General features: G+C 39.4%; 1 protein-coding gene across 1 annotated transcript in view; it reads left to right on the forward strand.

Moving 5' to 3' along the window:
- LOC121637542 (granule associated Rac and RHOG effector protein 1-like) overlaps window positions 1-27660 on the forward strand; it is a 35134-nt gene extending 7474 nt beyond the window's left edge. Inside the window, exons 2-14 of the mRNA XM_041981765.1 lie at window positions 6669-8088; window positions 16535-16747; window positions 17386-17526; window positions 17775-17870; window positions 18063-18224; window positions 18558-18716; window positions 20339-20436; window positions 20807-20932; window positions 21079-22157; window positions 23241-23406; window positions 25076-25213; window positions 25469-25544; window positions 25658-27660. Coding sequence (XP_041837699.1) covers window positions 7585-8088; window positions 16535-16747; window positions 17386-17526; window positions 17775-17870; window positions 18063-18224; window positions 18558-18716; window positions 20339-20436; window positions 20807-20932; window positions 21079-22157; window positions 23241-23406; window positions 25076-25213; window positions 25469-25544; window positions 25658-25975 — 3276 coding nt within the window. The 5' untranslated portion in view covers window positions 6669-7584 and the 3' untranslated portion in view covers window positions 25976-27660. The remainder of the gene's footprint in view (window positions 1-6668; window positions 8089-16534; window positions 16748-17385; window positions 17527-17774; window positions 17871-18062; window positions 18225-18557; window positions 18717-20338; window positions 20437-20806; window positions 20933-21078; window positions 22158-23240; window positions 23407-25075; window positions 25214-25468; window positions 25545-25657) is intronic.
- The last annotated feature ends 185 nt before the right edge of the window (window positions 27661-27845 follow it).

A 27845-nucleotide genomic window follows, 5' to 3' on the forward strand; every position in this document is an offset into this window, starting at 1 on the left:
GTTCTGCACCTAACCCTTGGGCTCCTCGTGCCTGTCACATTACTTAATCGAATAAATGACATACAAATTTTGCATTGCAAAACTCTAGTATTAAATTGTCTGACATTGTTCAGTAATTCTTTATGAACCTTGTGGCATTGATGCTGTTAACTGACCAGAGCTCTTTTCCTCGTTTGCCTTACAAGGAGCAGACGGAGTATTTCTCCTGCTCCGGTGTTAAACAGAGAACGTCATGTTCATCACAGGAACGTGCGCGACTGAACAAGCTGAATCTACTGTCACTGTAGCAAATTGTATTGTGGCTGAAAATTTATCCAATATTCTTATTCTAGAGCTGCTTAGTGTTGGATTTAAATTGTTTTTTTATAATGTTAATCACCGCATGAACATTTGGGGGAGACTTATACTGAGTTAGTGCAAGTGACGGGGAGCTGCAGCGGTTCAACTCTCATCCAGCTTTTGTGCTTCATGATACTCAGGCAAAGTTGAAAAACTTTTAAATTAGTGAGTATAATAACCACATATGAGCAAATTCCACTAGATTACACATTAAAATGAAGTCCAGCTTCCGTGATTGTCGTCTGTGCTGTTCTTTGCCGTACCAGATGTCTAATATGCACTGGTGTTTCAAACCAACACACAACACGATTACAGCTGTGGATCAAAGCCAATAAGAGGTGAAGACCCTCCTCCTTTTTTTTTTGGGCTTTTTAATCACTGTGTTGTTTTTCTCTGAAGTTGGGTAAGAAGGGAATGAACACAGAATGCCCTTTCAGACATTCAGAGAGATAATTAAAGTCCTTAACCTAGACCTGAGAAATGTTATGTGCACTGGTGCAACCAAGAAAAATAAAGTTAGTTGCACTTTTAGCAAATTTTAGGTTGCACTCTAGAGCCCTGTGCTTGCTGTATAAAATGTCAACAAAATGTGGAATGGTCTAGGTTTTTTTATTTATTTTTAATAAAGAAGTACAAAGACAAAAAATCAAAATGTGAAACTAGTACTTTTTTTATTTTATTTATTTTTTTAAATTGAGTTTTCATTTGATGTCACCAACAAATGTGGTGGCATCAAATGATTCTTTGTTTTGAAGAACATGGAAAAATGTCATAAATATGGCTGTGTTGCTCCTTGCTGCTTTAACAATGCTCTTCAAATGTTTGGGAATTGAGGAGAAAATGTTCTGTAGTTTTAAAACAAAAAAATTTCCTTTTCTGGTTTGATAGAGGACTTCAGACGAACAGGTCAGGGCCTCTGAAATATACTAGTTTGTTTGATAATATCCCAAATATTTTAACACATGACAGGTTGGGAATAGGGTAGCAGTCATGAACAAATCTCTGCAGCAAAACATGATGGATGATGATATTGTTGGTGGAGTGAGTATCAGTAGAAGTAGGGTGATAATTTTGCTGAAATGTTGAACATTAAGTATAATATTCAATGTTTAGAATATTGGATAATGCAGTGTTTTTTTTTTTTTAACTACACTAATACTATATAAAAGCTCATGCAGCACAACGAGTAATGTGTTGATTAGTGATCTCCTGAGTGATAGTCACAAGAGATAACAGACTGAAGTTCTGAGAATAAATATGTGTAACTAGTTCTTCGTGTCCTCTAGCCAGTCATAGCTTTGCTATGTGGTTACAGAGGTAGTTCCCTGTTGATGCAGCCTGAGGAGAGCAACTGCAGAACCTGACCTGCTATGACTGCAGCTTTCTTACTTGTAATATTATGTGACATAGTACCTTTTTTTGCAGAGTTGGAGGAAATTGTGGAAAATTTCTAATCACCAGCATTGCTGGATGGTCATCATGTATTAAGTCCACAATGTGCAGCACAGCATTATATCATACGCACCTTTTTTAATCTAAATTGTTGCCGGTCATCCTAGTTAGTTGTCTTATGTTTTATTATTGGGTTATTATGTTTTATTTTAAAGGTCCCATATTATACGTTTTTTCAACAATTTCATATGGGTGTCAGAGGTCCAAATACATTGTTTTGAAGTGTATTACCCCAAATTCAGCCTTGGTCCTTAATTTCAGCCATTCCAAATGTGGCTCTTATGAATTCTGATGAGACCGTGTCGTTTCTGTGTCATGAACCTTTAAATGTTCATGAGTGGTGCCTATCCATGCCCCTCTCTAGGAGAGAATGGGACTTTCGTTGGTGCCTTCTCTGTGATTTTAGAAGGTAGGCTCAGCTAGCCAGGGCCGTGGGTCAATGACAGTATCCACTACCGGGGGCAGTGGTTATTTCCCTTTGTGAGGTCACAAAGTGCAATATCTCAAACTCACCCATTTGAGCACACATTCGCTGAGAAGTAGAGCAAGCAAGTGAGAGACAGAGACATAATTTTCTCATTTTTGGGCCTCACACACAGGCTATGACTGTTAGAAAACCTTTAGAAAGGGAATTTTGCATATTATGGGACCTTTAATATTAATTCAGTGTTTTCTTGCCCTTTCCCTTTCTTTTTTTATCTTTTGCTATCATCAAATTCCTGTTTCTGTCCAACCTATAATTTTGCTAAACATTTTTAAAATGTATGAGAATGAGACAAGTTAGCCTCAGGCTCGTTGTGCTTAGTTTTACCGTTTACCTTGCAGAGACCGATATCTTATAAACTATGTCAACTAGCAGGTTTTGCAGAGAACCTTGCAGGTCCTTACAGTGCCTGTAATCCTTGCAATTTAGAGGTTTTCCGATGTTGTGCCATATAGTGTCTCTATGAAGCTGCTAATTATCAAGTAGAAATTTGCTTCTGCTTTTCTCCTTCTAGATGTTTCTTAAAAAAAAAAGGTTTCTTCATTGTTGCAATGGGATTTTTTAAGCAGGAAAAAAGGTCCATTCCAGCCTTTGCAATGAATATATTTTATACTTTCCTTTCTGATGCAAGTCTGTAAGCAAATGCGGATTGGATCCCTTTCTTTCTTCCTGATTGTAGACAAAATATTAAGTAATACTGGGGAAATTCAATCTGCAGTATAATCTTCCGCATAAATAGAAACGGTACATCTACCATGAAGTTTGGTGGGGATTAAATCAAAACAAAAATTTAAAAACTTTCAATTTAATTAATTAATTTAAATTGAATTAAATCAAAACTGCGCCGGCTGAACATAAGCTGAAACACAGACCTTCATAATGGCTTTGGAAACCTTATTTCCTGTGGATCTATTAAGTCATGTCTGGTATATGATACACATAACATGAATCAATGAGTATATCCCTGTAGAAAATGTGTTGGGTACCGCATGTCTTTGTTGAGCTTTAATGTTAGTTATTGTAGCCCACAAACATTTTGTCAGACATAAACATGAAACGCTAGCAGAGCAAGTCTTACAGCTGCAAAATAAAGCTCCACTGATAGCAGTGTTGTGTGCTTAACTTTTGAAGTCTTTTAAAAAATTATTTTCCTTGCAGTGTGAGATTGAATTTATTTAAATTTCTTTATTTAAAAAGGGTAACGCATGTTGCGGTTGCCCTTTGTTTTGTCCTTTTTTTTTTTTTTTTTTTTTTTTTATAAAGAGGTCAGCAGTTCCCCTCAACCCCTTAACTCAGTCAGTGGTCCAGCACAGATAAGGTTGGCCTGGTTTCTTTCTTTCTTTTTTTTTTTTTTTGTCTTTTTTTACTGGGCGTATTCCTCTGTTTATGAAAGGAAGTGAGGTTTGGAGGTCAGGAGAACACTGGCAGAGATGTGTAATGGAAGCTGCCACACATGTAGGACAGCCACAGCTGCTGAGCCGAATGTGGCAGCATGTTGTACAGTGTTATCTAGTTGGAGAGGGTGTTTTTCTTTCCACAAGTTGCATGTCCTGATTTATCCCAAAACAAGCTTTTACCATGGTGCTACAAGATAAGGGAGGCTAAATGTTCCACAGAGATAATCTCTAGTGTGTGGAGGGCTGTGTATGAAACAGACAAGTTTTTAAAGTTGATGGTTTTAGTTTCATAGACCGATATAGACAAGCTCCTGACTATATCAATTTTAAAGCATAGGCTCTGCATAGCAGATTTGATAAAGATATATGCGCTGTGAAAGAGATGTGTGAATTATTTGGCAAATGTAAAGGCTTTAAACACTCAACAAATGTATAGTGCTGTGTTTTAAAATCATAAAGGAGTGAACACTCTTTTGGAAAGATCTCAGATCAGCTCAAATAAACCACACCATGTTTTAACCAAATTAAACTGTTTAGATGTAAAAACACAAATGCACACTGCAAATACAGCATCTTTATGGCAGGTGAAGCCTGCCAAGGATTCAGGCAAGATATTGTCACAGCATGGGCTGTGACAGGAGAGGGAGAGACTGTCTAGCTGTCACGGCAGGCTATTGGTGTACCCATTTAAAATCTGTGAAATGCCAGCGCTCTCCAGTAGAATTTGGTAAAAACTACAAGGTGAAGGGGTTCTTCGTAGTGTAAATAGTTGAGCGTACGTTATGTGCATATAGTCTGCAGCTTTCTGATGCAGCCGACCCAGGCTCCAGGCTAACCTTTTGTAGTTTGTAGGTAGGGCTGGGCGATATGGCCTAAAAATAAAATCTCCAATTTTTTTATAACCAAATCTGATTTCCGATTTTAATAGGTTCTTTTTCTTTTCTTTTACAAAACATAAATAAACTTATTAAAAACATTTATTTGTTTATATAGATAAATGTCATCAAAAATAAAGGATATAATGTCATAGCTTTTCCACCATATAAACGACTTCATATCTTACATAGAAATATGTGACACAATACATCCGTGATCTCTTTCCATCTGGATCCTTATCATACAGGATCCACTGCAGAAATAATTCCTCTGATGAAGGTTGTCTCTTAACTAGGGTTTGTGGGCTAAAGTTGACTTCTGCATCTCATAGAGAGCAGCATTTCTCACTGCAGTTATACGCACAGCTAAATCCCAGGCGTGAGTGAAGGGTCACTTTACTGAAAATCTGTCAGACAAACATTGTTCTGGTGTGGAGGGAGGGCTAAGTCTGCTGCTAACTATGGAAAAAACAAATCCCGATTTTCATAAAAATAAATATCCAGAAATGGAAAATTCGATTTATCGATTTTATTGATTAATCGCCCAGCCCTAGTTGTAGGTGTAGGTCACCTACAAAGTGAAAAAAATTATTGGTGCTGGTGTTGAGCTTTGATTCTCCACGACTGTCATTCAGCACAAAATCAATCCACCGAACATCTACTGAGTGTAGTTGCCATTATAACTTTGGTTCTCAGATTAGGTCCATAACACCCTGTCCTCTGTAGTATAGAGCTGGCTCTTTACAAAAATCATAACTTAGCGTTTTGTGTAGTTTTCCTTGTATGTTTTCCATTTTTAATTTTTCATCAGATATGTTTAAATCTTGAATGGAACTATTTAAAACCTGACAACTGCAAGCTAATCCTTGCTTGTCTTTGACAAAAACTAAGACTTCATAAGAAATCAATGTAAAATATTGTATTCCTAATCTTTGGAAAAGGCCAAAGGAAGAAAGACAAGTGAGACAGAATGAGATTATTGTGACTCCTACTTTATGCAGCTCAACAGACCCTGTAGTGTGTTCCAACAATGGCGTCTTGCAGGAATTTCTCTCTGCAGCTGTGTTCTGCTAAAGCTGACACTGCTAGAGATTCTTTGCAGAGACACTGTATGAGGTATGGTGTTGGTAATCGTCTAGAAATGTACAACTTTAAACCATGACTGTTGACCAGCTATTACCACAAAGTTAAGAGGATTGTGGCAAAAGCCATTCTGTAGGAAAATTGTTCATAATGTCACTAAATGGATGTTACTGGAAATTAACAAAACCAATAAAAATTACTTCATATTTATTAATATGCGCTTTCTTATTATAATGCTTGACTGCACATGTCTCAGCAAAATGGATCATAACTGTAGCAATGTGATATGAAATATAACAGTCTATGGTAACTATCAGTTTCTTTCTTTGTTATGAAAAAGTAACAGGTTGTACAAAGTTCTGCAAATTTAATTTCAAGTGTGAAATGCAGATTATCTTAAAAACTAAGAACAGTTTATTCCTTGAGGGTTTTTTTCTTTTAAAATAAAGAGGAACAAGACTGACTACTCTTGCAAAACAAATTCAAGGGGGTGTGTTTGTAAATTATTTCATAAAACTGCAAGACCTTTAGAAGAAGTAGGTCTTTGAGGCAGTTATGACACAGATCAGTAATGAATGCACTATTTTTGGCCATTGGTCAGTTCCTGTAGTTAGACACTGGCCATGTATAAATACTTCAACATGTTGGAGGTGTTTTTCTCAAATGTTGAAATAATGTTCACATAAATTTGTCAGAAAATTACTCTTATTGAATCCACAAATTGCAGCATCAAATGAGCTGTATGTGTTGTGAAATTAAGATTTTGAACGTCCTTTGCCGTTTTATCTTAGTGCTGTTAAGTGCGACCTGTTACTAAGATAATAAATTATTTCAAGACTGTTTTGAGTGCATTCTGTGTAACAATTTATATTCTCAGCACAGCGCGTCACATTTAGGCTTGTTGTTACAACTGTGAAAAATTGCTTATTCTGAAGTCTTATTTTTGAAAGTGTTAGTAAGCAGCTGAAATGAAGCTCATCCTTCCTCTTTGACATGATGTTAACCTTCTCTACTCTGTCTCTCCCTTTCCTCTCTTAGGAAATGACCTAGAGGCCTTACAGATACATTTGTGCTTTTGTCGCTCTAATCTGCATCCGCAGAGAACAGCGAGATCTGGAAGCACACTTGTTTCCGCAGTGAGTAATATCTACCTCAGCCAGCAGACGGGGGACAAACCAGGAAGCTGCTGGAGGATTCAGACAGGCAGACAGAGCTATCAGCTGGCCGCTCGCTCACTGCCTAATGAGTCCTGCTTTGTGAAGACTATTTGAGACGGACTGGATCTGTCTTCCCTTCGCCTCCCATTACTTGTCTGGGAAAAAACAAACAAACAAAAAACACAAAAAGAAAGCCACATTCTCTGATTCCAGCATTTATTCACTTTTTTTAAATAGTTATTTTCCCTTTGTGCTGTTGACCAGTGTCTTGTTTCCGTAGTGGCAGTTTTGCTTTCAGCTTTTAAAATAATTTTCTACTTTTTGTCATTGCAGGCTGGTATAGGATTATATATGTAAATACATGTGTGTACCTATATACTGTATTAAGAAGGATTTTTTTTTCCCATTCTGAAGGAAAGCTGATGCACTTTAAAACTTGGCTGTGATACTTTTGCCCCTCTATTATGATCATTTTGTTTGACGCTGGAAACAGAATCTGGGTGTGTTTGTTGCTTTTTTAAGCTGGGCATGATGCATCTGCAGCAGGGCTGCATGTAAGCATTTTACTCAGCCTACCCATTTTTGATCACATCTTGGTCTCACAGACATTAGTGTTGCCTCTTAACAAGGCACCCTGAGATGAGCCTCTGGCAGGTGGAATCCTTGAGCTGTCTCTCTACTTAACTTGAACAGTTTCAGGGCTGTTGGATTTAGTGTTTTTGTTAAACGGACAATAGCACTTTGTGGAGAAAAGCATACTACAACAGACGGGAGCTTCCGGTGCTGTTGCACCACCTATGTATTGTTGTAGTGCCCAGGAAAGTAAAATGGACTACAAGCGTCGCTTTTTGCTCGGCGGGTCCAAGCAGAAAGTGCAACAGCACCAGCAGTACCAGATGCCTGAACTGAGCCGGACCCTGAGCGCCTCTCTGGCTTCCTCTTGCTCTGCCTCTTCGCCCATGGGCACTGGGGTGGGCATTCCTGGCAGCTGCCACCCACCTCCCTCTGGCACCACGACCGCTATTGCTGACATCCAGCAAGGCATCTCCAAATATTTGGACGCCCTCAATGTGTTCTGCCGGGCCAGCGCCTTCCTCACGGACCTGTTTAGCAGTGTGTTCAGGAACTCTCACTATTCCAAAGCAGCTATGCAACTAAAGGACGTGCAGGAACACGTCATGGAGGCGGCCAGCAGGCTGACTGCAGCAATAAAGCCTGAAATCGCCAAGATGCTGATGGAGCTAAGCGCTGGAGCTGCTAACTTTAAAGACCAGAATGATTTCAGCCTGCAAGACGTTGAGGTAAGTGTTAACACACAATTATACATGACTGTGGCAAATTACATTGACTTCATTAAAACATGACATCGAGTCACCTATCTACTCCTTTGAGTGGGGGGGATTAAGCTGTCAGCCTGATGTGATGCTTTATCATATTCATAGCCATGACTTGTCTTCTAGAAGTGGTGCTAAGATGCTTAGCTGCCCACTGTCAAAAGGCTGGCTCCATGAATCAGTATTTCCTGGCTCAAACAGGGTTCTCACGCCCAATGTTGAGCTGGTGTCAGTATCTGAAGGTGTGGTGTGAAAAACAATGAGGATGTGAGAAGAGAAGTCATCTTTTGTCTGATTACCACAAAGTTTTTACATAGTTATGCATTTGCTGATGTGCAGAATGTGAAATAGACTAGTTGTGGTTTCTTCCTTTGAGTTTCTGCATAGTAGTATGGAAAAATAACTGCAAGCTCAGATGTGATGTGGAATCTTTTTTATTGTTTCCCCATATTTCTGAAAGTAACATATGAATATTTATTTAAACACAGACACTCATAACAAGCTGTGACAGATAAGTCAAAGTGAGGTTAATACTGTTGCTGCATCTACACTTTTTCATCTTGAATAAATATTTTTGTTCACTAGATTTTAGGACATTGTGAAATACAATAAAATGAATGTTATTTGAAACCATTGAGGTATGTTTATGTATATAACACATTTCATGCATAAAAGCAATTCAGTGTGCTTTACATGAAAGAACATGTAAAGGGTAATACAAAGTGCATAAACAATTAAAATAATTTGAAGATATAATTATATAAGGATGTGCAATAATCACAATAAAATGGAATCATATAAAATAACTAAACTAAAATGTTTAAAAGCAAACGACAGTCTAGATAAGGGTAAAGATATGTTGCAAATTTCATTCATAGGTGCATAAAGAATCCACTTAAACCCAGGTCTGTAGGTTCATGAAGGCTGGTTGGATAGGTTATGTTGACATTGTCATGCTTTAAACATGGGGTTATTGCTCCACACACCAGTCTGAGATGGATCCCTGCAAAAGAGCTCAGTTCAAAACTGAAGGCACTTACCATTTTCTTGTGATTTAATAACTATTAATTGATAAAATTTTACATTTAGTATTATTCCATGTAATATTGCTGCATTTTATGTGTGAAGAGTTTCATTTTCATCTGTGCACCAACCTGAGCAGCCTTAGTCATGATTGCTGGTCGGCTTGTTTATCCGCCATTAAATTGAGAGGCTCTGGAACGACCTGTGATATTTTCTGCCCCCCCTATTAAACATTTGTGATGGATGGAAAAAGACACTTCAAGTTAGATCGGCGAGATCACGGTGGGATGTGAGTTCATTTGGTACAGGAATTTAATTCTGTAAACACAGGGGAAATAAAAAAATCTTAAAATCTTTAGGTCCATTCAGGTCCAAACACACAGTCTAGGACAGTTTCAGCTCTCATGACAAAAACAACATGACAGAATTTACTCAACTCCAAAGGGTGTGTGTTGGTAGTGTTAAGTTATTTTTAAAAAGCATGCAAATATTGGCTGAACTGCATCCATGGACTTTTTTAATTAACTCATTTTGCGGCACCAGTGAAAAAACTGTAACAGTGTGCCAGTTGCTTGTGTCATTTAAACGCAACAGTGCAGATAAAACGTATGTGCTCATCGCTACATGATACAGGAGAATAATAAAGGATTACCATGAAGCAGTGAGTTGGTACACAACAGTAGCCAAGACTATGAAGGGGCTGCAGAGCATCTGTGGATGTGGCTGAACCCAAAACAGGAAACACTTTTGTACCACAGGCGGTAAATCTGACTCTCTGTGGTTGTGAGTATGCACAGATAAATATTAGAGGAAGCCTGAGTCTGTGAAAGTTTAGACCGCATGGCTTGGCACTTACACTTGCTGTCTGGCCCCGGGCATAAAGGGCACATTTGTTAAAGCTTTCGAAGAGACTTACTTATTCTATACTTTGCCACGGGCCTGTTATTAATGGTATTAACCTTAATAAAAAACATTTCAAATGCGCAAAAAGATTAGGCTTTGTGAATTTAAACTTCATGTACCATGTGATGAGAATTTGGAAATGTAGGTGTCCAAGTAAGGGGTTTCTATTACTACTTTAAAGGCAAATATTTTTTGTTACGGCAGTAAAAAAAGTGTTTACCACAATTATTAGACTGATGTCTCACATTGCTGTATGGTTCTGTGATGAGTGTTCATTGTTTCAAAGCATGTCTGTCTTTGGTGGAAGAAAACTGAGAACACGTAAATTAGACTTTTTTAGACATAGTACTTTATAATTGTGGCTAATTCTGGCTGTCTGTTAGGATGTTATGTGTTTGTGACTCAAAAGGGGATTTTTTTCTTTTTGTCTGAATTGAGGAATGCTGTTTGGCAGCTGGGTGTATTATGAGGTCTTCAGAATGAACCAAATACATTTCTGAGTTTGGGGAGTTGTGGTATGTGAAGCTTTTCCCCTTTCACTCCCTTGCTCATGTCTCCTACCCCTTCTCTTTCTCTTTTTTTTCCCTCCCTTCTCCTTTTACCCCATTTCATTGCCATGATCTCCTAATGTTCGGGTCAATGTAGTATATGAAACAGACCACTTTCTTTCCCCCTTTTCAAGTACAGTATGGTTTTTCTGGCTACTCAGAGTGACTCTGCCGCCAAGTATGCATGAAAATGTCACGGTTTGTTTAGGGACCGTTTGCTTAGCTTGTAAGTTTGAACCGCAGGGGGAGAGCAGAGGCAGACGTTGAAGTCTCCACAATTGGAGAGGCTATCATGGCTGCTCTGGTCAGACAACTGAGAAAGCATTCAACCCAGAGTGGACTGGAAATGCACCACTTGTCCTCAAAGCTGTTAAAAACACTCTTATGCTGTTTTTTTCATATAGCCTTTGGTTTCTTAATTATGTTTTTTTTTTTTTTTATGTAACAGCTTGATGGAATTGCTATGATGATGGTGTATCTATAGTGGGAGTGATTTTCAGTAGTTTGCCTTGGAAATTGTAAAGAGACATGAACAGCATGCAGCAGTGTATTTGATGAACTCCAATATATGAAAAAGGTTTAAAATAAACCTAAACAGATGTGTGGTAAATGGGTCAAAATCAAATGTTTCATAGCCTGCTGTTCAGGTGTTGGTATAACAACATTTCTGGGCATCCTTCTATTTGTAGTTCAGACAAGAATAGATAGAAAGATAAAAGGGACCATGCACAGATTTTGACCTGGGATTGGTAATTCTTTTCCCTCTGTCTCATGCACATGCAGCATACCTGTAGAGATACACGAAGAGCGTAAGCTAGCTGCAAAATGACAGGATATGCTGGGATATAATGTATAAAAAATAGGGGTGGGACTTTAACACATTAATTAAATGTGTTAAAAAGTGCATTTTATTTCAATTTGCCTTCCAAACAACACAGAACTTTTGTCAGTGCACGCTTTCATGGTATGGTATATATCATATTAATGCACATGTCAGAGCTTGGCTAACACAGTGTTGCCAAAGTAGCTACTTTGGCACTATATTTAGCAAGTTTTCAGATTTCTCCATTTACTTATTTCGAAAAAGTGAGAAGTGACCTTTTTTGGCATTATTGGAGACTTTTGGAGAAAACACTTTTTAGTTTACTCCCCTCAGTGAGCTGTGGGTGCTGCCGTAGGCCCCTCCCCTTATTCAAAAGCTCTCACTAGAGCCTCGGGCCTCACACAGCAGCAGCTGTACTGTAACATGTTGTAGACTCTTATTTAGAGAACAGCTAGAGCTGTTAAAGTACTTAAAATGGCCCTTTAACTTTTGGTCTGTTCAATTTTAGCCAGGGATATTTTCCATTTCTTTTTCTACTGTTTTGAAATGCAATTGAATGAATTTTTCCAGACATTACTAGAGCTTTAGTTTACAATATTAATGTCTGTTTATTACTTGATTCAGTCATCTATTTAAAATCCATTTAAATTAAAAAATGTTGCTTTTTGGGGCGGTTTTTGTTATGCTATTAAAATGATTAATCAAGATTAATTAATTACAATGCCTCCAGTTAATTGCATATCTTTTATTTGAGTCCCATCCCTAATAAAACTTAAGTTTGCATTTATTTGGTAAGAAATAAAGCACGTTCAGCATGTGTGTTAGTGTTTTTGTTTAACCTCCACAGAGCACCTTTTAATGTCTGTTTAACCCAGTGGTTCCCAAACTTTTTCTGCCCCCTTTTCATCGACAACAATAGTGTCAAGCCTTACTTAGCTGATACTTAAAACATATGAATAAATGTTCCACGAAATAGTCTTTAGTTTATTGGCTGCTACTTTAACTATAGCTAAAACCATGTCTGTGGAAGAGGGAATTATCGATTCCTCTGCTATATTGTGAGGTGTTATAAACCAGGAAATTCTGCAATCTACTTCAGGTGAGTTGAGCTTCTGGTGAGACGGATGCTGCTTTGGTAGAACAACTCTGCTATACAACAGTTGAGTAGCTGATTTTATAGGTAATCAAAAGGCTTTTCTTTGTGTTCAGTTCCAGTAGTCCCCAAGTTGTGTTGTAACTTGTTTGGCAAATATTTTGAGACATAAAACACACTGATCTCTCTTCATTACCCACCACTGACCATTATTTGACCACCCCCCCTTCCACCACACACACACACACACACACACCACACATACACACACACACACACACACACAGATAAGATTACAAAACAATCCCACATTGCAGTCACTTGGTTACTATAACACTCATATGTCACTCCTTTGTGTTATAAGAGATGACTTTCTTAGATCTGGTACTTTTGCAGGTGTTCTCAGAAAATGGGAGTATAAATGTGATTGAGTCATGAGTCGCCTTGTTTGGTTGTGAAAGGGGCCAGCATTGGCTTGGCTCTGCTGCACTCTTCATTTCTCATATTTTCCATGACTGTTTGGGATACTGCTCAGCCAATCACATGTGTTATCAATTATCTTGTGCTGTAGCCATGTACCCCCCCCCCCCCCCCCCCCCTCTTTTTTTTTTCTTTTTTCCTTTCTGTTTTTCACTCGCTGGATGTTGTAGCCTTTGTAACACTTAAAGTAGTGTTTGAAATCAGTGAGGCAGTGTATCTGTGTTTTTTTTCATTAGGACTATGCTGCGTGTAGGTGATGTGATCCCCAAGCTTTATTATCAAGCAATGTGTGGTCTTTGTTATCTTTTATTTGTACAAACACTAAATTTCCTTTTGACTGAGTTTTGATTAGTTTCTTATTGTTGACGGCAGGACCAGGAATTTTAGGAAGTTTGGTGTCAGCGGCGACATGAACGAGACGTCATTACTTGGGACTCTGCTTAGCACCATACAGCTGTTGCTTATAGGCGAATCTTTCGTGACGTCAGTGTTTACCTTTTGCCGCATTGCATCACGGTATTGGGTGGCAAGAAGCTGCATACCTGCAAGCCTCACTGGTACACGCAGCTGTTGTAAGTCCTATCCTGACCGCTGTTTCTACTTTAAACATTAAAGCTGCTACATGACTGCATGTTTCTCCTAGACTGGATTTGAAAGAAAAATTTTGTAAGATGTTATGATCGTTTTTCACGATAGACCAAACGCCATTTAAATTATAGTTAACAGGACCAATAAAATTGAAAAACAGTCATTAGATTTAAAATGAAAAATTCAAAGGCACTGATAAATAAAGCCTTACCCGGCTTTGCAGTCGCAGTGACATGTGATTATTTCACCGTTTTCTTGGGCGATCACCCACGGAAGATGCGAATCACGCTGTGACTCTGCTTGGCCGGGTCTGACCTCCGCTTTGAGCACGACCACTGATTTTTGTTTCACCGAAAAGATTGGCCCAACCTTTCTTGAAACAAAATAGTTATAAGCTTCGAGGCTTTTAAAAGCTTTTAACTTCTCGTGGGTGAAGGGTCCAGGGCTTTCAACTAAATAAGAATAAATATCTCCCCAGCACATCTGTGGCCAAGATGCAGGTGAGTCAGACCAGTATTTTTCGTCATCCCAGACTTCATATGGGCTTTGTATTTGTTCGATTTTGTCTGCAACACAAATTTTTAGTTTCTCTCTAAACCTCCTCTGGTCTTCGGAGCTTAGCGTACTTATATAATTTGGATTTCGCCCGCTTACTTTCTTGTTTATGCTAGCAGGTTCCGCCATCTCAACAGGTCTTCTTGCCACCCAACCACACGCGCATGCGCAAAAAGATGTAAACAAAGATTCGCCTATAGTCTGTTGATCACTTTGGCCTAGAGTGAAACAGACTGGTTGCTTTGAATTTTTTAATTTCATTATTTTTACAGATGTTCACTGACTTCATAAATCTTGTTGACTCGGCCGATCCTCTGATATTTTACTTTTTATGTAATGCATTTGTATTTTGAAAGAAATGTCTGGGTATGTATTTAGTGGAATACCATTAAATGTGCTTGTGATAGTTACCAAATTAGTTTTTTTCCCCTCTTCGTGTATTTTTTTTATGTGCCATCAGTAGATCAAACTGTCATTTGTTCTGTGAAATATGTCAACATCTTTTATTGTGCTACAAAGATTGTATAGTTGTTGTTTCCAGAAGATGTGACCTTCTGATGTTGGTGATATTCTGACCTCTTTGTTTTGTGTTGCTGACAGTTGGTTGGTGTTTTTGACTTTTATTTAAAGGCCTTTATTGGATGATATCCTATAAAATAAATCAATATAATTAGTGTAGACAGTTGGGTAGAGTTGGGTGATATGAGCCAAAAATAAATATAACCAAAATGTATTTTTTGGCTTCATTAAACATATACAGACAAACATACAGAAATATTCAGTTTTAATTCAGTACCACATGCATGAAATCACAAGCAGTTTTTAGACTATAATAAGATTAAAATCCTTAAGTTTTCCTTTCTTGCTCAACATATCTGTGCTAACAAATATGTAAACAAGCAAAAACATAGATTTTATAAAAAACAAAACTATATAATAACAAATAGAATCTATGACTATATGTTATGAAAACAGTGATACTTCTAATTTGGCATTTTGTGCCTCCACTTATTTACACACTATAGTTATTGTTTCCATGAAGTGTGGTATTAAAGACTGAAAGTGGCTGTGTCCTGTTGTTCCTGTCTGCAGTCAAACACGACTGCATATTTCTGTCCTCACAACTCAGCCAACCCCTTGAGATATTTTCAGCAAGTACCTGAAAAAGAAAGCCCTGTGACCATGGTGGACCCTGAGGTGTCCTGTTTCCCTTGTTAGGTTAACTGGGAAACGAGGCAGAACAAAAACACAATTGGACATGCAGCTCAGTAGATGTAGCATGATGCATATCAAGCTGGTGTATTTGTTAAAAAAATTTTTAATTTTGCACACCTTGTCCTACATTTGTGTTGGAAAACAATATTAAATAGATTAATAAAAAAATGGTAGTAGGTGACGGAAGTATGAAAGCTAGCTTTAAAAAATGGTTCTTGCAGATGTGCACACTGACAACATGGTGTCTTTGCTTAGCACAAAAACATGTTGAACTAATGTTTTATACCTATTTAAAATGACTTAATTAGACTGTTCATTACAAGAGAGGCTGCTATCCTACCTCCATTGTATCAGGGTTAGGGTATCCTATCCCATATTAAATATTGTTTTACAACCTGGTAGTTTTCTGGTGTCCCTGTACTTAAACCTGTTGAATCCCTCTTAAAAAAAAAAGCATCAAGGTATTTGGCAGGATATCTCAGGTGTATCATATCGGCATAATGTCAAAGAAATACCTCTTCTAAAATTTTGAGTATTTTGAATTGTTTAAATATCTGCCTCATATATTAGTTAAGGAATTAAATGGTCCCACCACCGCTGTGGCGGTTTTATCAAAGAACAGAATGGAGCTCATGGAGCATAATATTAACTCAACTAATAGCTTGGAAACATGATAGACTAAATAGGAAATAGTTTATTTTTTTAGTCGCTTGGATAAACTTGTTGTAATTGTCACGTTGGAGGTAGATATTCTTTTAAATGGCCCATTTTCTTATCATTATAAAGGGTAGTCAAATGACAGTCTGCTGACAGTCTTGTGTTTTAGTGGTCAGATGTAATTGATGATTTAGAAACATAGTGGTGGTGTAGTGTTTTACAAAAATGAAGCATGTGGTAACAAGCATTTTAACCAATATCCTCCAGCTCTGAGACATCTCTCCTGCTGCCGTGCCAAATGCATTTCTCATGCTGCAAAGAAAGTTTCAGTTTTCGTTGATCAAACCTTTCTGCCTTACAGGCATCCTGATTTCTTAGTGGAAGAGGAAAAAATGAGGACACAAAGTTGGCTGTTGAGTCACAGTAGCATCATTTGCTGTTTTCAACAATGCTGCCTGAGCTGCTACTATCATTTTAAAAATGGTTTTGGTGTAAATTGTAATGCTTATCACTGTTGTGTCTTTCTAGGTGCTGGGTCGGTGCTTCCTCACGGTGATGCAGGTCCATTTCCAATTCCTGTCTCAAGCTTTGCAGAAGGTCCAGCCTGTGGCTCAGTCCTGCCTGGCTGAAGCTCTTGCCCAGGCCCAAGAACGCTGCAACAATGCCCGCTCCCAAAGCTCTGACCTCGGGCCTCTTACAGAGCTTGAGGAAGCCTCTCGCTCGTGGAAAGGTGCCGCCGAGGTATGTAGCCACCGCTCCAGGAGTCTTCCTGTCTGTTTTGAGGTAAAAAACATCAACAACTTGTCACACATTCCTGAGAAATGCCTGGCATTTATGATTTCCAGCCAACATTTCCCCTTTTCCTTTTTGCTGGGCTGAAGCTAGTCTGTAGACCTGTGTTGCTTTGATCCGTGCCCCTTTGTTTTAGCCATGTAAGGGAGGCTGTTTGGTAAAAGACCATACTGATCCTCAGGCTAATCAGTCTCTCTGGCCCCCTTTTTAGTGCTATTATAGTATACAGCGAGGCAAAGAGGAGAGTAGTGGGTTGATTGATCTGTCAAACTCTGGCATGCAATGTTAGCCCTGGAGGAAACTAGAGCTGCATATTTGGTGAAAACATAGACTGTTTTGGGAGGCTAGTCACTTTTTTTTTAACAGTCATCTTAAAATCTACAGTCTTAGACGTGTATAAAATTCTAATTCACCAGCATATATATATGTATATATATATATATATATATATATATATATATATATATATATATATATATATATATATATATATAGTGCTTATAATTCACCAGTATATATAGTGCTCTTGGTGAGAGTGATGGGTAAGTGTTCCTGTTGTTGCTCTGACCCATAACTGTTGTCCTCAGGCCACAGCGAGGCTGAGAGAGAGGGGCCGGGACGGCTGCCTGGCAGGCATCCAGGTTCAGCAGCTCTTTTGCTCCAACAACACTACTATCCCTGAACACCAGCTGAAGGAGCTTAACATGAAGATTGACAGTGCATTACAGGTACAGTTACAGCCTGTTAATCAGACAACATAACAATACTAAAACTACTGTCACTGTAGTGACTTATGGAATTAGCAAAACAAAAAATACCTTTTTTAAGAACAATAATTGTAACTGAACAGTAACGGCAGTAATGGAAGGATGAAACTCTGGGACTAAATTATCCTTTAATGAAATTACACTCTAAAGAGAGGATTGAAAACAGAAAGTTGATGTACTAACATTATCCTTATTTTTTTCCCTTCTAGGCCTATAGAGCTGCATTGGAGAGCCTGGGCCATAGTGAGTATGCTCTGAAGGCGGGCTTTCATCTCAACCCCAAAGCTGTGGAGCTAGCTTTACAGGTGCGGTCACGCTTCTTCAGGTTTTAAAGTCAAAGTATTCAAAGCTTAACAAGCTGATGTAGAGTTAAGTCTGGATGTTACATTGAACCTTTTAATTGACTTTCCTGCAAGCAAACAAATTTTGCTAGTGAATTATATTAACATGTCAGTAACATGTTTGTGTTGTCTTATCATGCCTGTGTGTGAATCCAGGGCTGTTGCAGTGAGGCAGAGGCTCAGCAGGCAGGCAGGATGCAGACCACCTCCCAGCCCATCCAGTGCGAGCTGCCCACCATCCCTGTGCAAATCGGCTCACACTTCCTCAAAGGAGTGTCCTTCAATGAATCAGCAGCTGAAAACCTCAAACTGAAAACGGTACATTTCTTGGCACCTTTCCACAGATGGCCGTCTATAATGATCCAACGTTGTCTAGTAAAATATAAGTTGTTAAATTTGAACAATCAATCTCACTTGTGGTTTGTAGCTTAACTTTTTTCCCCTTTTGGACATGTTTGTTTTTACATTTTCTGAGTATTTTGTTTTAATTAACAAAAAAAGTGAAGGCTTGAGCTTTTTTTTTTATTTTTATATATATATATATATATATATATATATATATATATATATATATATATATACAGTGGTGTGGCATTAATAGATGCTGATATAATGCTCATTTATTAACAGCCCATTATGTTTTGTTTTCAGCACACAATGCTGCAGCTCATTAAGGAGGTGCTGGGCCAGAACGGAATGACCCCCAGGGACGACTCTCCTGTGACTGAAGTCCTCAACCAAGTTTGCCCATCCAGCTGGAGAGGAGCCTGCAAGACAGCTGTGCAACTGCTGTTTGCGCAGGCTGGTCTGGTAAGTGGAGATGTTAAAGTCCAAGTTTAGTAAGGCTTACAAGGTCAGGGCTGTTTTCCAAAATGAATAAGAGAATAAGGAAGTAATAGATTTCATTCTTTAACAGCTCCTCTTGAGCTTTTGTGCTTTTAAAAAACTTAACCCTTCAATTTTTTCTATTACTGCCAGTATTACAGCTCCATATGTAGTACTTGTGAGTGTGTGGATAGTAAATGTAAGTACTATTGTTAACAGACCTGTAAAAGCTCAACCACAGTTCTGCATGAGTTGTATGTCTTTGGGTTTGGCATCTTGCATCTCATTGTATGTTAGATTTGTAAGAAGATGAGCAGATCTGTTTGCCGTCTTTGAGGTTTAAACAAATACCAGAGAGACACAAAAGAGAAGAGACATTCCTGCAGTATTTAGGTGAGGGATGGGCTTGCCTGGACGGGTCTGCAAACACAGCTCCCCCACCCAACTGTTGAAAAGGAGAGTCAGGCGTGGGAGGGTCAACAGCGGGACTCTCCTCAGAGTAACACTGCAATGTTTATACTACCTTATTTTTCCTCTGTGTGGTCTTCCATGTTTTGTGTGTCAAAACCAAGTGTTCCCATCCAGCCTTCCCAGCCCAGCGCTAACTGTAAAACAATCCCTGGGTGATGAATGAGTGCTTTGCATTAGCCCCATATCTGAGCCTGTCGCCACTCGGCCCAAAATAGATCACACAGCAGCATGCATAGACGCACATAATAAATTCCCCACTCCTCCAAAACACCTGCATACAGTCTGTCATGAAGTGCAGTGTAACTCTGATTTCTTTTACACTCAGATGATTAACACTTATCTTGTTAGCAGGATTAATCACCAGCAACTCTGTTTTCACTTAGTGCAAGACATGTTCTTTTGGCCATAATTCAAGCATTTATTTACTAATATTACAAAATTTCACACAAATGTGAAATAAATCGTAACTTCATTGGGTGACTGTGGTACAATTACCAAGACAATGATTCTAGTTTCTACCAGTGGCTTTTAAATTCCAGTGAAGTAGATAATTAAGTTGTCCATTTGCTTTTTCTGCTTCTTTTTTAACCCCAGTCATTTAGTTGTATGTTTCCACATGACTTAATGACAGTTTGTGTCGGTGTGTGGCTCTCTCCTATCCACCCCGTCACTTTTACGGATACACCTGCTTTTTTAATAACAATAGTCATTTCCTGCAATACAGGAAATGGACTCCTCCCTTCTTCCCTCCCTCTTTGTGACCCAGCTCTGCAGGACTCAAAGATCCAAGGCCACTTTCAGAGAGCTCGTGAATATATTTGACTTGCAGGAAGGTTGCCTGTTTGTCACTGGCTGATGGAAAGCAATCAGCTTCCTCACCTTGAGCTGCAGCTCGCTGCTTGGGGGGAAACTAATGCCAGACATCAGTGGCAAGCCTTCGACTTGTGGATGGTTTTAAATCTAGCTTGCAAACAAAGTAGAGTTTAAAACTTACATTTTAGTTGAAAGAAGTCTATTTTATTTGCAAGACTGTTAGATTGTGTTGCTCTATGTGTAAATCAGAACATTACGCATTTTTAACAATAATACTCAAAGAATTGAGATTCTGAGAAAGTTTTTTTTCTGTGTCCCAACAGGTGGTTGTTGATACTGCTCAAATTGAGAACAAGGAGGCTTATGCTCCCCAGATCACACTCGAGGGATCCAAGGTTGTGGTTCAGGTTCCCTCTACATGGTGAGTCCGTTCTAGATAGGTTCCTTTGAAAAGATATTAAATTTCTTAGATATCTGTTCCCCCCAGTAATTTCCAGTTGGAAGTAATATGAAGACAAAGTGTGGTCTTACATTGTTAAATGGAGGTTCTCTAATCAATCTCAACCAGCCCAGTGTTTGAGAAATAGGAAATAATTCACTTTAAAGTCACCATTTCCATTGTAAATTAAAAATAGAGTTACATGCCAGGTATCAATTTGCATTTAGATAAGAGAATATTTGTTTAATAGCATCACACATCAGGTACACTTCAAAACATGCACTGGAGTTGCTGTATGTCAGACATTCTGTTGGATTTGTTGCTCATACTGTTTTGTTTTTTGGATGTTAAGGTGTCTGAAGGAGGACCCAGCCACTATGTCCCTGCTCCAGCGAAGCCTGGACCCAGAGAAAACACTTGGACTCGTAGATGTACTTTACACTGCAGTGTTTGACATCAATAGGTGGAAGGAGAGGAAGTAAGTGGATGTTTAGCAATAATAAAGTACCAACTTGTTTTCCAACAAAGGAAGAGTAGTTTTTTTTTTAACCTGGTCTTTAACAGTGCTGTGTCTGCTGCCTGACATTTTAATTACTTCAAAACATGTCTTTCTCTCCACAAAAGGGAGCAAGCCTTGCCTACTATTCAGATACAGCTGCAGCGAGAGATCCCAGACTATGGAAGCCCAGCAGACTTGCCAGCAGGTACCAGCTCTAAAACCTCTAGTGGATTACCGAAGACAATATCTAAACTGACTTCCAAGTTCACCAAGAAGGTCTCATCCAGCTCCAATAGTGGGGGCAGCTATTCCATCCCTAGTACTCCATCTCGCAGCATGCTAACAACAAGTAGCTCTGAGGATAAGACGAAAGGACTGGTCCACGGTGATGGGAGGTTGCAGAGCATCCTGCAGATGGGGGGACTGTCTTGCACCCTGGACTCCACCCAACAAAACCAGCTGGCTAATGGCTCAGTATCTGAAGACCAGGGGATGAACCTGCCCACTGACCAAGAGATGCAAGATGTCATTGACTTTCTCTCAGGATTCAACATGGGAAAATCCCAGCAGGCCTCACCCCTGGTCAAGAGGAGGAACTCTGTGGCCTCTGCTAACCCTGCTGAGCTGAAGCCTCCAAGTGGTCCTCCTTCAGCCTCCCAGCCTATTTCTCACAGCACCCTCCAGCCCCCTGCTCAGCCCCAACCTCAACCACAACCTCCACCATCAGTGCAGAAGCAGCAGCCTCAAACACAACCGCCTCCTCCACAGCAACAGCAGGCCCCTCCTCCTCCTCAGCAGACCTCCCCACAGGCCCTGCAGTTCTACCAGCACCTCCTGCAGCCCATCACACAGCAGCAAGCACCTCCTCCTCAGCTTCCTCCCCAGCAGACCCCACCGCAGGTCCTATCACAGCAGAGAGTGGCAAGCAAGTGGCTCAGCACCTCTGGGCAGCAGCCTCCACCACAAGGTTCCCCAGCTGGGTTGTCACCCCTGGGTCCCATTGGGCAGTGGGGATCCCACGGACTGCCGGACTTGAGCTCAGATCTGTACAGTTTGGGTTTGGTCAGCACCTACATGGACAGTGTCATGTCAGAGATGCTGGGCCAGAAGCCACAGGGGCCTCGCAACAATACTTGGCCCAACAGGGACCAAAGTGAGGGAGTGTTTGGAGTCCTGGGAGACACACTGCCTTTCGACCCAGCAGGTGAGGTCTACCCTCTGATTACATGATCAGGAGTCACATTTTTAAGTCTTGTTGAAGACTAAATATGAGTAGAAGTTTGTGGGATGTTGGGTCACTTGTCTTATGTTCAGCTCTGTTTATTTAAATAGCTTTATAGGAGCTTGACTATAAAAGTTGGGAGTTAACTAACTGTGTGAGGCCAGTGTTCACACATTGAACAGACACATACATCCATCACGGACGATTGTGGCATAAAGAAGAAATCAAATGAACTTTACATTATACTTTATCTGATTTAAGAGGGTAAGAAGACAAAGACTCATTTGTGATTAATCCTGCAGCTTTGATCCCTTTTTTTTATCATAAGGAAACCTGGAGGAGGTTAGGGATGATTTTATGATTCACATTGTTTGTTATTAATTAGATGTCTCTTACACCAGGAGACTAATGTTCAGCAAAGGTTGGCGGGTGCTCTGAGTGAGAGTCCCTACAGTAAAATCCAACTGAAATCATTAATATGCTTGCAGAGGCTGTTTTGCTGACCTATAAAAACTTTCTCATCTAAATTGAAATCTTTCTTGGCTCATAAAAGAAAATTAGTTTGCAGACATCAGTTGAAATAAACATAGAGGGACAGAAGATTATCATGTGCAAAAGCAGCATCATTACTTTTAAAAAATACAAATCTGTATAAAAACTGCATGTAATCTGCATGTAATGATGTTGCACTCCAGGCGATATATAATGAAGAGTATTTGACACAGTGTGTTAGTATTTATGTACCATCTTGTACCCATTCAGAGATGATAAAGATAAATCAATGTAGGTTTGACAGGATGAGCAGCTGTTTCCCCCGCCATGTGGCTGCAGTTGTAGGTCAACAATATATGCTGAATCTCTCCTGTGTCAGTTTCTATTTCTAAAGTGCAGCAGACTCTTTTGATTGGAGTCGAGGCCTATTGTGCAGAGTTGACTCACGGCTATTGTGATTTTTCTGCTTTGGTAGACAGTCTGGCTAAATGGATTGAGCTCCAGGGAGCGAAAGAGAAAAGCTGAGGGTGTCAGAAACTCATAGTTGTGTTTATCCTCCCTTTCCATGCACAGTCGGCTCTGACCCAGAGTTTGCACGTTACGTCGCCGGCGTCAGTCAGGCCATGCAGCAGAAACGGCAGGTGCAACACATCCGTCGTCCCAGCAACCCACGCAGCAACTGGCCAATGCCTGATGAGCAGCACAGGACCTGGTCCCACCCAGAGTACTACAGTGAGGGGTAGGTATCTATACATTTTTTTTAACTTGATCATTTTGTTGAATGGGACTGTGCATTTAAATGAACATGCCGTAAATATACTGGATTTAGGAATGTGTTAATTTCCATCCATAGTCCCATCACATCTGCCTCATCACTGATCCAATGCTAGCAAAGATTTTTCCATTTTGTAGTAAAAAAATGAATAAGGTTAGAAGACTAATAATAAAGTTCACCATATAAAACAAAGTTAAACAGAAAAGAAGACTTGGGTTCTCCAATCATCGTAAGGCACGACTTGTCTAAATTAATTTGGTCTGTGGTCACTTAAGTTCAGTCAGAATTTGAGTTAAGTAATTTTTTAAATATTACAGCTGTAGCTGAGTTTATCAAACACTAGCCAAACAGTAGCTACATTCAATGTCAATATAATGCAAAATGCTGGGTTCAGTGTCTTAAACAATTAGATAATATTTCAGGGTTTTCTTTTTCTCAACCACTTGTCCATAACTAATGCTTCACAGCCCTGTGGTTGGGACTCCTGCTCAGGAAAGATGGGGACATCCTTGACTTGATTCAGCTTTCTATCTTGGTGGTTAAAGCCCTGTAGAGTTATGGACCTGAGGTGTGGTGCAAGTCTGTGACCACTTCAGATTACAAGATGATGCACCAGTTCACTCAGTATGAACAGATTTCCTGCTGGTAAAATGAATGTCTTCAAAAAAAAAAACAACAACATGAAATCGCAGAAAAAGGCTTGATTTCAGCCTGTGTTGCAGCAGGTCTTCGTTGAGTTTGTTTATTTCCTGCAAATTGTCTATTCATATTTCAGTTGTAATTGTGCAGTTTTGTGTATCTGAGTTGAACGTATTTGCCAGTTTTTCCGCATTGTGGAAAAGCATCAGCTTGGTGAGATGCTTACTTAAAATCTGAGAGCATGGTCAGTGTCTGGCCTCATTTTCTTTTAACCTTATTAATCTCCATTTCCTAACATGCAAGTTTGTCCTGCATAATTGTTCAATTTGAACTTTTTTGAAAGATTAAATGTATGCTTAAAAATGCTTGTAATAAGACATTTTTTGGATTTTGAAAGACAACGTTCAGCGGAACCTCTGGTGCTTGTAGATTTTAATAGAAAATCTTTTCAGTTACAGTGTAATTTTAAGACTCTTCATGGCTTTGCAATAGATTTTATCAATGTGATAAAATGTGAGTGCAGCCTGAGGTACTCGGATAACAACCCGCTGACTTTTCCTTTGTTGAGATTTAAGACTAGAGCAGATAATGCTTGTACTTGATCTTTTTACTGTGTTGCCAGAACTGATCAAGGGTGATTTGAAACTGTGTTTTTTTTAAAGAATCATAGTTTGGAATACTGTTAGACAATGTTTTAATTAAGCTCTTTATGTGGCCAACACCATGAGGCATGTAGCATGTTTATCATGAGTGTTGTCATTTAATTCCACCTTTGAGTGTGAGACGCCATGGAAAGCAGACTGATGTAAACAACCAGCCATCAGGGATTATTGTCTCACTTGTAAACTATGTAAAAGGGTATCGTTTTTAAAAACTAAGTTGAACTTTCTTTCCCCTGTTGTCAGATCAATGTGATCCTGTCATAAATTTAAACACCGCTTCTGTAGAGAATATCATGGGAAAACACTAATGCCTTCTGTGTTCATGTCCTCAGCGAGGCCGTAAATAGCAGCTGGTCAGCTAATCAGGGGGACTCCGCAAGCTCTAGTGATGAGACCTCTTCAGCCAATGGCGACAGCCTGTTCTCCATGTTTTCGGGGCCAGACCTCGTAGCAGCGGTTAAACAAAGGAGGCAAGTTCTGAACTTATCAAATAGCTATCAAACTGACCTGATATCATCAGCACATAACAGCGACCTCTCATCATAATTCGTTGTTTACAAGATGAAATGCTCCTGAAGATGTAAAAGTTTAGCTAGACCTTGCATAGACTCTGCTGCTGTCAAACTCATCTGAGTCAAAATTGTGACTGAAGTTCAGCTTTGGTGAAATAATATTCAAGTAAACCTGTTGGGTTGTAATATGTTTATAATTTTTTTTTATTATAGAAAACACAGCTGTGGTGAGCCAGAGGTGTGTACTCTGCCTTCACCCCCTCTCCATCACCTCAGTGACGATAACCAGGTAATGTATCAATGATTCAAAATTCATCTCATAAATGGTCATTTTTATCCTAATATTTGATTTTCTGTGACTTATGATTAACTTTCAAACCAAACCATCTCTCATGTCAACAGGACAGCAAAACTAAAACATGGCCTCCCAAAGCACCATGGCAGCACTCCACTCACACCAACACAATGCCCAATCCCAGCTCTTCCTTGTACCAGATGAACATCCCTCCTTCCTCCCAGTGGAGCGACTCCATGCAGATGTTGCAGTCTCCTGTGTGGTCCACTGCAAGTGACTGCTCCCCCTCTACCGGCATCTCTGGTTTCCCCTTCACCCAGCAGCAACAGCAGCAGCAGCAACAACATAAACCCATGACCAAGGGCTTTAAATCTTTCCCCCTCAAACACGAGCACACGAGGCCCTCCTACCTTCACCAGTACTGATTCAAACAGTCCAAGGTGATGTGCCACTGAGGTCCTGCAGCTCTGTTAGCATGAGCCACTGAGTGGGCTCAGCTGCAGCCATTACAGTGCACACCCACTGAATTGGAAGATTTCAAAGCCTCAAAGGCAACATTAAGTACACACACTGGTTCAACATTTTTTCTATCTATATTTTTCCATGTCAAACATCCCCATTTGAAAGAACAGATGTATTTTGAACTCTTTTGAACTGCCATGTTTTAACTATGAAAGATGCATGTGTCATGCTGGCAGCAGTTAGTCTAGTGGTTGTTTTTTGTCTGGTGAGTTGACATATTCCTCAGACAAGAGCTGGAGACGTGTGCGGCCGTCACCGACTTGCTTCTGCAACTGAACGTGTGAGTGTGTGTGTGTGTGCACGTGCGTGTGTGCAGAGGTGGAGATTGCAAGAGGGCAGGGGCTTGGAATGCTCTCATTTTGCCCATAAGTATACTGTGTCTACATAGCTGTAACTGCCAAATCTCATGCAAGATGACTCAGAGTACAGCTACCATCTACTGTTTCATAGCTTGTAAAATACTGAAGTTGAAATATAAATATTTACTTTTTATCAAGAGGCTTTGAGCAGGCTCAGCATAAATATAGTAAGTCACTGCAGAGGTGTAATTTGAAAAAATACACTACTTTTTCATCAACTGACCAGAGTTAAGAATTATAGCTGTAACTATGTGCCATGTTGGTATTGATAGCACTTGCAGAATATTATTTCCAACCAAAGTGTTGTTCAGAAGATGTACGGTGCTGAAGAGATGAGAGGTGATCTGAGATTATTGCTAAACAGTACTCATCTTGTTGGATAAGCACTAGGGAACATCTTCATTTCCTCCTCCCTAATTGGCGGTTGTTTACTCCAGATTGACACTAACTCCCATATACCTAACGTTTCTTCTGTTTAATACTTTTTTTCTGTACAATTATTGACAGTATTAATCTTATTTTTGTATTTTCTTACATGTTATACCATAACTGTATGTTAGTATTGTAGACATATTACATAAAACATTATTTTCCACCTCCCAATGTGAAAAAGCACATTTTTTCCTACAGAGTTGAACTACACCATCTATCTACAAAGGTTACCAAATATGCCATGCTAAACACTAAAACATTGTGTGATGAGGGTGTTTTTTCAAGCCCTTGTTCCTTCGGTTTCTATGGCAATGGGCTGCATTTAAAAAGCCCAGAATGTTATCTTTTCGTGATGTTTGCGGATGCCAATGTTGCCTGTATTTATGAAATGACACCATGTTTTCAGAAAACTAACATACTTAACATGTTTACAGAGAATTGTTTGCTGTATATACATATAAATATATATCTTTTTATAGTTAATGTGCTTTGCACAATCAAGATATATAGTTTGTTGCTTTTTGTCTGTGTTATCTCCCTAACTGTTGCAGCCTTTTTTAAGACATCATTACAGACCTTGGACTGTAACTGTTAGCTTCTCAGCTGTGTCAAATGGTTTACTAGTGGCTTCTACAAAAGATTAAGAAAAATAATAATAAAAACATGTTGCCCTGATAGAAGATATGAAGGGGGGACTGCTTGGCTTATGTTGCTTATTGTTCTCTTGAGCTGGCAACTGACTTTTTCCAAGTGTACCAGCAATGCAAAAAATGAATAAAAATAACTAGCAATTTGAATTGGTGCTTGTCTTCTTCTTAAACATTAATATTCACATGTTTTCCTTACAGTAAGACTTAAAGTGCCAGCTGCTAATAAACATAACTGCTACAACCCGGTCTCTGACGTGACTTGGGGGGGGGGGGGGGGGGGGGGGGGGGAAGCAGACAGAACCACTTAAAAACATATATATTTTATTGTGCAT

The sequence above is a fragment of the Melanotaenia boesemani genome, chromosome 1 (assembly GCF_017639745.1).
Source record: "Melanotaenia boesemani isolate fMelBoe1 chromosome 1, fMelBoe1.pri, whole genome shotgun sequence".
NCBI lineage: Eukaryota > Metazoa > Chordata > Actinopteri > Atheriniformes > Melanotaeniidae > Melanotaenia > Melanotaenia boesemani.